Genomic DNA, 13,060 nt, shown 5'->3' with positions numbered 1-13,060 from the left:
TTATCTTACTCGAATAAAGAGGTTCGTCATTTCCCTTAACTATAAGAAGCCACTAACCACAGTACTAACTCATAAAGTTTCAAACAGTATTTAGAATTCCGGGTCGGTCCTTCTCTAGAGTTTACATTCCGTTTCTGCTGGGACTTGGCTTGCCTTTTTGACAGAAACCAGAGGACTCACCTTAGTATTTATAATTAAAAATAAAGGAAAAAAGGTTTTCTTTTGCTTAAATTTTCTATTATTTTATCTACAACATCATGAAAACAATCCTCTAAGCCTCAGCTTGTCCTCAGGATATAACACTACCCATCTTGCGATCAATACCCTGTACTTTCAGGGAAACGTTTTCTATCCTGGTTGTAGTCACTTATAGCACCAAGCTACGAACACATGAACCGTCGTGTGCATAACACTCTGAGTTAAGAACTGCAGTGCTCAGTCGCAGAGGATACATGAAAGTCTCTCAGCTTTCTTTGGCTCGGTCAAGTGGACTCTGATACAGATAGGCTCTTGAATGGAAAGGGGAAATAAAAATCAGGAACCCTTACTTTCAAAAGGGAGGAAGGAACTGGATTTTCATCCACCCACCCCACCCTAGACTAGGAACAGTCAGGTCTAGCTTCTCACTTCTGCGGAGACTTACCTCATTGTAATCCAAAGCAGAGTCATTACAAAGAGCACAAATTGTTGCCAATTCCACAAGACCATCGTATTGATGACATTTCACTGGTTTATCATCTTTATACCTGTCAAAAGGAAAACACTCTTAGAACACAGTGTGCTCATCTCTGTTGACTTTTCTTTCTTTATTTAATAACATAAATAGAATTTTGTGGATGGCAGACTGGCAAGTATTCAAAAGAATCTGAACCATGGCTCTTAGAAGTCTGATGCTAGAGGCAACCAAATGTGTCTCTGAAATCAGGAGTCAGTCAATAAAGATCAGAAATTCTTAGCTCATGAAATTCCTCCACCACTGGTATCAATAAAGAACAAACAGAAACCCCACCTAAAAATTTAGGCTTCAGATAGGAGCTCTGTAAAATGAAAAAGGTCACCGGCTTATAACTTGTGTTTTTCTTTCAAAATATACAAAAATTTTCTACTTTAATAACTGACGCCATGAGCCACATGCAGAAGGCTGTCTTAACATTTTTAGGCACACTGCAAGTCTGTACAAGTACCAGGCTGGCACAAGGGACCCTTTAAATGATAAAGAGCGTTTACTCACACTTCTCCACTAGGTGCGTAAGTTGATCCAGTTATGGTAAATTCATTCAGGGAACAAGTATCACCTTCAACTCTGTCCAGAATGAACATCTGCAGAAGAAAAAAAGTATTAAGTATTTAAGAGGTTCAAAAAATATGCTACGGGAAGAAAAAACAATTCCTGCTAAGACAAAAAGCCTTTCTCATTTAAGAAAACAATGAAACTTGTTCACTGAAGCTCAGCGTTAAGTATTGTCCCCCATTGCAACTGGAGACCTTCGAGATGGCCTCCCTCGCCCATCTAACAACAGTGTGAGAAGCAGCACCACTGAGGCGTGAGTAAATAATAAGCAGCAGCGGCACCCAAGACCCAGAAGAGAACCCACAGGCCACCTGAGTTCCGAGGACTGCGGGCCATCAGTCCCCTAGAATGCTCTGGACCGCGCATTTCCAATAGCTGGCTGAGGTGGTATTAGGTAGGCTTGCCTTAGAGCTAAGAGTAAAAGCTTGTGCAGAATAAACTCAGCTTCAGAGCTGCATCAACATTCCCGGAGTAAAGGAAGACAAATTGCTTCTCTGTTCCTTTGCACTTATTTTTATTGTGGCAGTAGCTCATTTTCTTTGAAGCCGCATAACCACATGTTACAGTAAGCAGCTCACAGAGCTGAATGAACTGATGTTACCATGACAATACATGCTTAGGAGAGAATTCCTAGTTTCATAGAGTAGTAAGGTGACACGAGCTAGTTTCCTAAAGATGGGTTTTTTAATTTGCTTTCTAATTATAAGTCAGAAGCCTAGTATGGAAGACTAGGATTTGTGTGTTTTCTTAAAAATAAATAAATAAAACACATACAAAGTGATAATTCAACCATACTTTATCATGCCAGAATCTCTCTGAAACATGAGTATGACCAAACCATTTTTCAGTAAGAAATTTTAAACTCGAGAACCATGTCGTGCTTTTAGAACATCTTTTCAGAGCATCCCAACTCATATTCAATAAGAAAGTCAACTCCTCTTTATTTTAAAACAATTCTTTTGACTCAAGATTTGCATGTTATATAGCACATAGTACTTTTAAATATTAAAAGTATACTAAGCTAAATCAACCTTGGAACTGAACTAATGCCATGAGTAAGACATACAAAATGTTTTTTTAAATCAAAGTATATAATTGGTTTTAAAACAGTCATAACTCCTGATAAAAAGGCTCTAGTTCAAACACATATATCAGAGTGTCAAAGGAGGAAAAGATTCATTTCCAAGGTCACATGCAGCAAGATTCACCAACTCCTACAATTTTTTCCTAATAGATAAACTTCTAAAAAAGAAAGCTTGTCAGAAGCCTCTTTCCAAAGATGTTTGACGTTTTACAGAAGAGGTAACGGAAGGACCAGACTGGTTGAAGGATGCGCTCATGGTTACACAAATACCGAGTGAGAGAGAATCGAGTCTAACTACCCATCTTTCCTATTATGAAAGTCCGACTTAACCTTTGTATTAAAGTTGTGTGATCCTCAGACATGCCATAGCTTCTCAGAGCCTTGGTTTACTAACCTCTTGAGCAGGATGCCCACATGATTCAAATAAAGTCACATGTGAAAATCAAATGAACTGCACTAAGCAACAGCAAAGCAAGTTGGCAGTATTATTATTACACACCATGCCACGTCTTTAATGATACGGCGTATAAAAACGAAACTCTGAGTCCATGCCGGAATCCAAAATATTCTAATGCATTCAAAATTCTAATGCATGTTAACTAAATCTGAAAAATGCCTTTTGGCATTTTAGAATGTAAGCAAGTAAACCATTTAGGAACCACTCGATGGAAGTGCTCCTAGTTCAAAGGCAGTTACGCAAATCCACTGCAAGAAACCTATAGAATACAGACTAGTGTCAGCTTTCAGGGCTCAGGTAGGACAGAACAAAGAGGCAGGTTGTTTCTTTAGTGGAAGAAAACATTTTATATCAAACCATTTAGGGGAAAATATAAGAACAAAAAATTATTATAGATCTATTTTATTCTTAATTTGCAATCTGATTTACTGCCAAAACTTTGAAATTATTTTTTTTTTAAAGGTTACAATCTCACAGACTGCGTACTTTCACAGATAGAAAGGTCTAGTACAAGGAATTAAAAGCTTTTAGGCTAAATTTAAACAGTGTGCTAGGGGATACTAACCAGGTAACATGAAATTCCCTTTTTCTCCCCCAACTAACCAGCTTTTAGTTGTCAACTAGCTTTTAGCCAATTTGTCTAAATCTTCTGATTCCAAGGAATGAGGATGTAAGTAGCTTGGTGAAACACTACATCTACTAGGAAAATCCAAGTCAAACAGGAAGCTTACCACTTGAGAGACAGAACCCCCCAATCTCTATCAGACAACTGCTTATTCAGTCTAAATCTGGTTTTGGACTACATAAAGAGTTAGGGCTTATTTGTATATACAAATCATTCTGAATTTAAATTTGGCAAAATAAAGATTCAGGAGGTTTAACTTTATTAAAAACAAAAGTAACTTCCAATGCTAAAAACCATTTTCCAAAATCTCAAGATAAGACCAAGAAGATGACCGCACGTTCTTTCAATGTCCCTCAGAAGCATTTACTTAATAGACCCACGCAAAGATTTAGTGTTCTAGAAAAATGTATTTCACTACGTTATTTATTAAAGGGCTCATGTTATATAAAGTTGTGGATTTGTGTCCTGTAGAAAAGATAACTTAGTAGGTTTTTTTAATCCTCATGAGGATATGCTCATTGATTGTGGAGCAAGAGGAAGGGGGAGAGGAAGAAGAGGAAAGAGAGAGGAAAAGGGGAGAGGGAGATGGAGGGGGGAGAGAAACACCTATCCCTTGCCTCCCATACGTGCCCTAACTGGGGATCAAACCCAAAACCTGAGTATGTGCCCTGACGGGGAAACTGAACTCGCAACCATTTGGTGTACTGGACGATGCTCCAACCAACTGAGCCACTCAGCCAGGGCACAACATAGTAGTTTTATTGCCCCAAAGGGTATTAACCAGTTTTTGTAATCCAACACACAGCAATTCTATTCTAATCTTGAGCACTCCCTCAAATGCTCTCATAACCAGTTTGACCATCTTACTGACACCCTCATTAACTAATGAGCTGGATGGAATCTTTGACAGATGTCCACTGAGCATTCACACGAGCTGTGTACCTTTTGGAAAATTACACTTTGCCTTCTGCAAAATTGCTTACCTAAAACTTCTAGGAATTGAATTATGCAAAAGAACTTAATTCTGCTGTATCATTATTATTACATTTCTTTAGTTCTTATTTTTGTAAGAGCAGGTTTGAACAATTTATTTTACCCCCAAGTGATGGTCAAACAACCTATGAAAGGATGAAACACACAGAACTAAGTACGTTAAAGGCAATTATTTACTTTTCAACAAGAAAGCATGGATCATTCCACGTGTTATGGAAATATCCATTAGGATTCTAAGTAGGTAGGTAACTAGCCGTTTGTAGAACTCTCTTACTGTGAAACTTGCCCGTTAGCACACACACACTTAGAGACGGAGGAGCAGAGAACTGCAGGGAGCGCAGTCCCCCAGCAGCGACAGGCCCCCTGCAGTTATTTCCTCAATACAAGTACATCAGCCAGGTATCCTTTATTTCGTGAAAAAGTTTTAGGAATTAAACGACTAATTCCTCTGAAGTGTCAGAAATTACCTTGAGCTCATGGAACCCCATCTGTTTCAAGCACATAAAAAGGTATCAAATTGTAAACCCAAGGTTTTTGTGGCAGGAGGACGTAGTCTTAGGATGAATAAACAAACACCAACAGGAAAGACTCTTCAGTTACTCCCACTCACCCTGCAGGCTGACATCTGGTTCGTGGTAAGTGTACCAGTCTTGTCTGAGCAGATAACGGAAGTACACCCAAGGGTTTCCACGGAGGGGAGGCTTCGAACAATGGCATTTTTCTTTGCCATTCTGCGAGTTCCAAGGGCGAGGCAGGTGGTGATGACAGCAGGCAGACCTTCAGGAATGGCTGCTACAGCCAGGGCCACAGCAATTTTAAAATAGTAAATAGCACCTCTGATCCAGGAGCCTCCGTGAACTGGGTCATTGAAGTGCCCAATGTTTATGATCCAGACTGCGATGCATATAAGGGAGATGACTTTGGAGAGCTGTTCCCCAAACTCATCTAGTTTTTGCTGGAGGGGTGTTCTCTCCTGTTCCGTTGCCACCATTTCATCCCGGATCTTGCCAATTTCAGTGTTAACTCCCGTTGCCACCACGACTCCCATGGCTTTGCCAGCAGCAATGTTTGTGCCCTGTGACAGATACAGGAGAACTGGTTACAAGAATAACACATACCCAATTTACCTCCTGACTAGTAAACTCAGACTCGTGTGGATCTTGACTAGAGAACCAGCCACCCCGCTCTGATAACAGTGACTGCGTGAGCAGTGACTCATGCAGGCAGCGTGGCACGTCTCTCCCTGATGTTCATTTTATGCGGTACCTGCTCTCCCCAGAGCAGTTCTACACTGACCCACCTGGATCTCCACTCACAACACTGAGCCTGGCTTGCAGACTAGCTTTGGCAGGGCTCTCACCCCTGTGCATTCTCATTTTTTTGAAACTCCACAGAGCTCTCAACCCTAAGCATTCTCCACCTCCACTTCAACTCAACTGGCCCTACTTTTGGTCACCAATAACAAGAGGGCAACTAGCACCATGGGCTACCGTGAGGACCTCCACTCAAGCACTGGCATTCCAAAACCAATTAACTCACATATGAGTTCTCTCCCCACCCCACCCTAATTCCTAGTGCTGGAATGGTATGGCTTCGTCACTGGCATTCTAACTCAAAAGTACTTTACTTACAGTGGGTGTTTAGGCTTCCAGCCAAACCCACAGAAGCCCACCACTTGAATTACTTCAAATTCCAAACAAGCAAAATCTAAAAATTTCCCAGCTTTTTATTTTGAAAAAATTTAATAGAAAAGCTTAAATAGTACATTGGACATCCACTTGACTTTTCACCCAGACTCACCAATTATTAATGGTTTGCTCTATTTTTCTCTCTAAACACACCTTTTTATTGTGAATTCATACAGATACCATCCACATCATTTTTAAAAACATCCTTTGTAGGCTAAAGCCTTTTCCAAATAAACCTACTTTTCTATTATGTTTACAGATAAAGAGTTTAAAGATGTCTGACTTGATCTTTTTATTTTAATCCTCAAAAACTTGCCAATTAAAACAAAAGACATCTGGGTCACATATTCCACCATTACGAGTTCCTGATTTTTTCCGACAGCTGACACTGACCGTGAAGACTGTGATTACCCTTTGGAGTAATAGCCAACACTTTCTAAGGTCTGACCACTGAAGGTAGGTGGTGAAAAAAAGTGAAAACTCAGAGAATGTCTCAAAAAATTTTTTTCATTTGATAAATTACTTACAGAAAAGAGCATGTTCTTCTTATCTTGGTTGACAGCCCGTGGGTCAGGGACAGGGTCAGTGTGCTTGATGACAGAGACAGACTCACCTAAGCAGGTGAGAGACAGAAGGGATGGTTAGACCTTTACAATACCTATACACCAGAACCTAGGAACCCTCATCCACTCAAGCTAAAAAGTTTAACCGATAAAGCTTTAAGAAGTAAAAGGATAAAAGGCCCAATTCATTCAAAGGAGGTAAACCAGTAAGATTTAGTGATATAAACTAATTTCAGAGCAATATCAGAATTAAAATAAATATGATTTCAAAATAAAGGAACTTAATTTTCAAGTAAAATTCTAGCCAATTACCTTTATTTTCTGGAGTAACTAAATTTAGTGTATTTTCAGGTATCATTTTCTACCTTATTACTCAAACTATGCATTTTTATATATTTGTAGTATACCTATATATACACACTCCAGTACTTTTTTTAAAAAAAGTGAAAGTATATTTACTTTTACTGGACTGAACAAACTATAGATACATTATATGAATAATGAGGATCATCTACTGGGAAGCTTGTTTTTGTTCAATGTCAAAGTTGAAAAATGAAAACAATTATTTTGGAAATATTTGCATGAACTAACCAGACCATTCTATTTCAATAAAACAAAACGGAAAAACAGCCATCATAAACTGAACTAAAAAGAGCACATGGTAGAAAGAACTGCTTCTCAGAAGTTTTACAATGTCTTGCTGAATTTGGTTTCAACTTTACTTAACAGCACTTTAAACTTCATTATTCATATTTGACCAAAAAAAAAAAAGTCTGGTTTCTCAATCTAGCCTACAACTACAGTACAATTATTCATCAAAAAATGACATCCAAGAAACTATGAAAAGTTTTAAAATAGTAATTATTTCTGTGAGCATACTATGAGAATTGCATACATACAACCCAATTGCCCAATATTTTGTGGCTTAATCAGCTCCCAGCTTGTTGCTGCTAATGGGAGCTATTTGTAAAGAACCAAACACCGAACCCAGATCACTGATATCACTAGGTCTATGATACCAGCTGCTTTTCCAAACTGAAAATCAGATAAACCCTGATGACCTTTGGATTTCATATTTACTCTCTGTTTCATTCAGGTTAGCACTGTGTTTAAGTTAATCTTCTAACCACGTTCCTTCTGGTTAATATGAACCCTCCACCCTAGTGTGTGCCTTATTAAACAAAAATGGGAAAATGTTCTAAACAATTCCAAATCTAAGTATGCAGACTTTAGGTTGTAAAACATTCACAATTTGGGGGGGGGGGTGCTAACTTTTCTTAATTGTACATTTGACTATTGCAAAGGGTGTTATATGTGAGCAGAGCAACTGTCCAATGAAAAAAATCACCACTCTGGAGCCTTTTTTCCATCTTGGAAAAAGACGACTAAATAAGTAATTACTCACTGTCTACAAAACAGACACTTCTACTGTAAGATTAACCTCTGCTAACGAAAGAATCAGTAACCTTTTAAAAAACAGTAAAAGTAATGGTGGTTTCTGGTGAAAAATAATTTTTGATAAAAGATAAACAGAGGCCTTATGAGATGAAAGTCAAGTTAATTTTTTAAAAAAATTATACCTTTAAACCCCATATATTGGTAGAAAGACTAATTAATAAAGCTTTAGGAAATAAGTATCTCAGAATTAAGATAGGATATCATAAAGGGACAGTAGGGCAAGAGTTGACTCTTTTGGCATGGGATCTGAGAGGCTGCAGAAGTTCAATGACCTTCCAACATGTAACTCTTACCTGTGAGAATTGATTGGTCAACTCTTAGAGTGGTAGATTTGATGGAAGTTAACCTTATATCAGCAGGAACTTTGTCACCAACTAATTAATGGGGGAGAAAAAAGGCAGCTTTTTAAAGAAAGTAAGTAGCCCATGTACAGCATTAATATATAAAAATCTGTTAAAATAAGCAACATAATCAACTTATCCTCCGGGTAATAAAAACTCTCTTGCTGACAGATGTATAAGACATGAATTACACAGGAAGGAAAAGATGAACAGTGCCCACCACTGTATCCAAAATTCTGAATGAGTGCACATCAGTACCAAGGCAGTTAACTGAACAGTAAAAATAAATGCACAACAGCTTCCCCTGACTTTCTGAAAGGTAACTAAGGTAGTTTTGGAAGTTTTATGCAAGGACAGTAAAAATTTAGAATAAGTACAGTCTCTCCTAGAATTACATATGGTTATTTTTTAAAAGAGTTTTAAAATTTATTTTTAGAGAGGGGGAGGGGAGTAAGAAAGAGAGGGAGAGAAACATTGATCAGTTGCTTAACACCCTCAACTGGGGACCTGGCCCACAACCCAGGCATGTGCCCTGACCAGGAATTGAACCAGTGACCTTTCGGTGCACAGGTTGGTACTCAATCCACTGAGCCATACCAGCCAGGGCACATATGGTTATTTTTAAGTCAAATCTTCATTTTCCAGATTTATTCCACACCCTGAATTGTACCTCTGTCACTGGTTATATATAAACTGGCAAAATAGCCCTTCTGTCCAAGAGGCAGATTCATTTCATTTGTTAAACCTTCAATTTAGTTCTGGTTTTCCTGCATTTCAGAGCTTTTATGCATTTATTTTTAAAGATTTTATTTATTTTTGGAGAAAGGGTAAGGGGGTAAGGGAGAGAAACATTCATGTGCAAGAGAAACATCGATTGGTTGCCTCTCATACACCCTCAACTGGGGACCTGGCCCGCAACCCAGGCATGTGCTCTGACCAGGAATCCAACCAGCCAACACTTTTGGTTTGCAGGACAGTGCCCGACCCACTTAGCCACACCAGTCAGGGCCATTTCAAAGCTTTTAAATTCAGGGAGAGATGGTTTGCTTTTTGAACTCTAGTTCATAAAACAACCCTATGGCCTGAGTAGGACATGTGGCTGGTCACAAGGCAGCACCAAAACTGCCAGCACATAATCTCAAGGGGCACAGATCATCCTTGCATTTGACTGTAGGGACACATTAAGTTCAGGTAAAACTGCTGCTGGAAATGCTTATGCAACAAGTAGCAATATTCAGACTGAATAAGTCAGAACATTTCACTTTAACTTACTGTTGTTCATACAACAATAAAGTAACCATATCCTACACTTCAGTGACCTTCTAACAGCTTAAATGCCTGATTGAGATGAAAATTTTAAACCAACGTAAAAAATTTTTTTACTATATTATTTCTGGTTGTCATAATTAATTTTATCCCACATGACCCTGAACATGAAAAGAATTCAAGTTCAACAATGAGCACATGACCCTAAATGGAAAATTTACTTGAAAACGTTCCTTTGATGTCTGGCAATTTATGTCACGATCCTACAGGAACAGAACACTCCTCCCTGCTCACTCAGGTGGCACAGAGGTCCCCCCAGTCCACAAGCACGACCACACTTCTGGCACTGTACCAGCTACACACATACCAGCAACCAAGAAGCAACAGAACATGTTCATTTCATACTGAAAGTTTAATCCGTTTTTCTATTAAAAAAATTTCATATATAAGCCCTAGCTCATACTCTCATATACCTACCACATTTAAGGCCAGAAAATCTAATACTCATATTGAGGATAAACTGCAACAGGACCCCAAAGTAATACCTCAGCCTTTACTTTGCTGTGTTTCAGTAGAAACACAGAGAATTTGAAATGGATGGAATATGTACTTTTAAGGCAAAATACCGAGGTTAAATTTTTTTTTCTGGGTAACGCAGTCAACATATTAGCTATTAGTTTAAGGCAGAATACTCTATACAGATGCATTAAAATTATATTTACACTGGTATTATAAAGGAATCAGCTACTTATCCCCTAAATGTCCCTTTTAATTACATGAAGGCTCTCTTTGCTGTACAGAAATTGTGTTGATATACATTTAATCATTAGCCAAATATACAGGGAATGACTCAAATGTTGAATACTAGTGAAACAAATGACCTGGGAAGCCCTTAAAAATTGGCCTCAAGTTCTCAACTTTTCTTCTGTCCTACAAAGGCCATTCTAATTGGGAGGCAATTAAATATTTAGGGATTAAAAGGAAGGATGATCTGGGGGCCTTTTATAAACTACGGAATCATAGGACCTGTTCTTCAAGAGTCTAATTCAATGCATTTTGTGGTGAAGTCCAAGAATCCACATTTTAAAAAGCTTTCCAAACACACTAAAAAATTAATACAAGAAATCAAAACCAAGCATAACTGCGGTCATAGATCCCCGGACAGACTTGTTTACTGTGCGCTTTTTTCACGGGCCAAGTATTCCAGCACTAGGACAAGACCCGAGGTCTCCCAACACTTGGAAAAGGTACTACCTTATGGTTTTATTTACATTTCTCATTCCATTAGAAACTGGTCTCTTTGTGGAAAGGTATGAAAGAATCCCAAATCCAAAATGGGCATAAAAACCTGTCCTATTCTAGAAAGACCCTCCCATCATCTTGACCAGCCTAAGTCATTTTAGACATGAAACTAAAGTTAAGAAGTAAAAGGAGTCTTGCCTAAGGAACCTCATTAAGGGAAAACTTCCTTTAACTTGCTGTGTGACTCTGCTTTGAGGTTTCTGTAAGAGTGGATTTAGGTTTGAATCTATTAGGAAACAGGTTCTCTAAGTAAACGATCCTTGTAAGTAAAGATTCCATGAATACTTTTCAAACGAAGACCCGGTTTTTGTCTGCAGGCCCCTGGGAGTTTCTGACAGAGGGTTCTGTGCTGAGGAGCAGGCAGTGCTGTTGGGTGATTGCACCAGGCGCTATTTCCCTGAGGAGCCCGTCAGTGCCCTTAGGGCGAGTGGTAGTGGAAAATTCTCACGCCTGCCAAGGAGATGTTCTGCAATTTTTTCCTCTGAAGCTTTTCTCCTCTGTCTCTTGGGTTCAGCAGTATAATAAAGGAATAAAGTCTTATAAACTACCTTCCACTTGTTTAATATTTGACACTTTTCAAATTCAGCTCTTAGCTCCTAAGTCCTTAGATCTTCAACCTGCTATCACAATAGAGATTTTCCACACTGTCCAAAATCATCAGCGTATATTTTATGCTAGGTTACCAAGTATGCAAGTAAAAGTTAAAGGAAATTATTACTTTGCCACATTTTAGAATTGAACACAAGCGTTCTTTTCCTTAAAATCTAGGAAGGAGTGTTTATAAGCCATAATACTTAAACACTGTTTACAACTATGTAAAAAATAAATACTGCTGGTTAAAATCAGTAGAAAAGGAATTTTTATAAATTGGGTATATGTAATAAAAAATTCTAATTCTGGGCAAATTCCACCAAAACTATTCAAATCTTTTCTGAAAGAAAACTATATGTAAGATTAGAAATTGTCTTCTAAATACCACTATTGTTTTTGAGTTTAAATGGCTCTCAGGAAAAGCAAGCCATAATAGAACTAATTACCTTAAATTACTTAAACATATAACTATGACTCAACCATTTTCACTGTTTCCAATTCGAGTCATAAATTTTGTAGACAGGCAGAATGAATGAAATTCTTCACTTGAGAAGCCCTACTTGCCTACTTAAAACTATTTCCAGGCCTCAGCGTAAGCAGGGAAGGAACACTACAAATTGCCATAGTGTATTAAGTTTGTTCCCAATCTGGGTTTTTTGTGAGGGTTATGAGGATATTATCTGTGATGAGATTCATCTTTTAAAAATGCAATGTGGCACCATTCTCTTATTTAAAATCTTTCTTCATTTTAAGATTTTATTTATTTTTAGAGAGAGAGGAAGGGAGGGAGAGAAATGGAAAGAAACGTCGATGTGCAAGGGATAACATCATTCAGTTGCCTCTCATGCACCCCAAACTGGGAACCTGGCATGCGCCCTGACCTGGAATTGAACCGGCAACCTTTTGTTTTCGGGAAGATGCCCAATCTACTGAGCCACACCAGTTAGGGCTTGTTTAAAATCTTTCAATAGCTTCTTCTTACTAGACTTGAGATGAAGTTTAGTGTCTTGACCTACTCTGTTTCTGAAGTAGGCTGGTTCACCCCTTCTTAGGGAGTCTGGTGGTCCCCCACTCCTGAGAGGTCACCACAATGATGCCCAATTTAGTGTGAGTACCCCATTAACATAGCACACTATAGCCCAGAACGCTTGGGCTCAAGTACTCCTTCTGCCTCAGCCTCCCCACCGCCCAGTAGCTGGGACTACAGGCACATGCCACCGTGCCTGGCTAATCAGTATCTTAACCATGGTTCATAACACCCTCCATGACCCAACTGCTGCTTACTTCTTACCACTCATTCTTCCCTCCCCTCTAAGCATCAACCACAATGGTCTTCAGTTCCTCAGAGTTTTGAGTGTTCACATATCACCTTTTCCCCCAAATAGCAAAGGTCTCCATGAA

General features: G+C 38.7%; 1 protein-coding gene across 2 annotated transcripts in view; it reads right to left on the bottom strand.

Moving 5' to 3' along the window:
* ATP2A2 (ATPase sarcoplasmic/endoplasmic reticulum Ca2+ transporting 2) overlaps positions 1 to 13,060 on the bottom strand; it is a 49,991-nt gene that overhangs the window by 12,456 nt on the left and 24,475 nt on the right. For both annotated transcript variants that reach the window (XM_024566857.4, XM_045200838.3), the window contains exons 6-10: positions 8,453 to 8,533; positions 6,666 to 6,751; positions 5,061 to 5,525; positions 1,232 to 1,320; positions 644 to 746 (exon numbers count right to left, since the gene is read on the bottom strand). In XM_024566857.4, coding sequence (XP_024422625.1) covers positions 644 to 746; positions 1,232 to 1,320; positions 5,061 to 5,525; positions 6,666 to 6,751; positions 8,453 to 8,533 — 824 coding nt within the window. The remainder of the gene's footprint in view (positions 1 to 643; positions 747 to 1,231; positions 1,321 to 5,060; positions 5,526 to 6,665; positions 6,752 to 8,452; positions 8,534 to 13,060) is intronic.

Source organism: Desmodus rotundus, chromosome 7, assembly GCF_022682495.2.
Source record: "Desmodus rotundus isolate HL8 chromosome 7, HLdesRot8A.1, whole genome shotgun sequence".
Lineage (NCBI taxonomy): Eukaryota > Metazoa > Chordata > Mammalia > Chiroptera > Phyllostomidae > Desmodus > Desmodus rotundus.
This window is presented reverse-complemented; position numbering and strand designations above follow the sequence as displayed.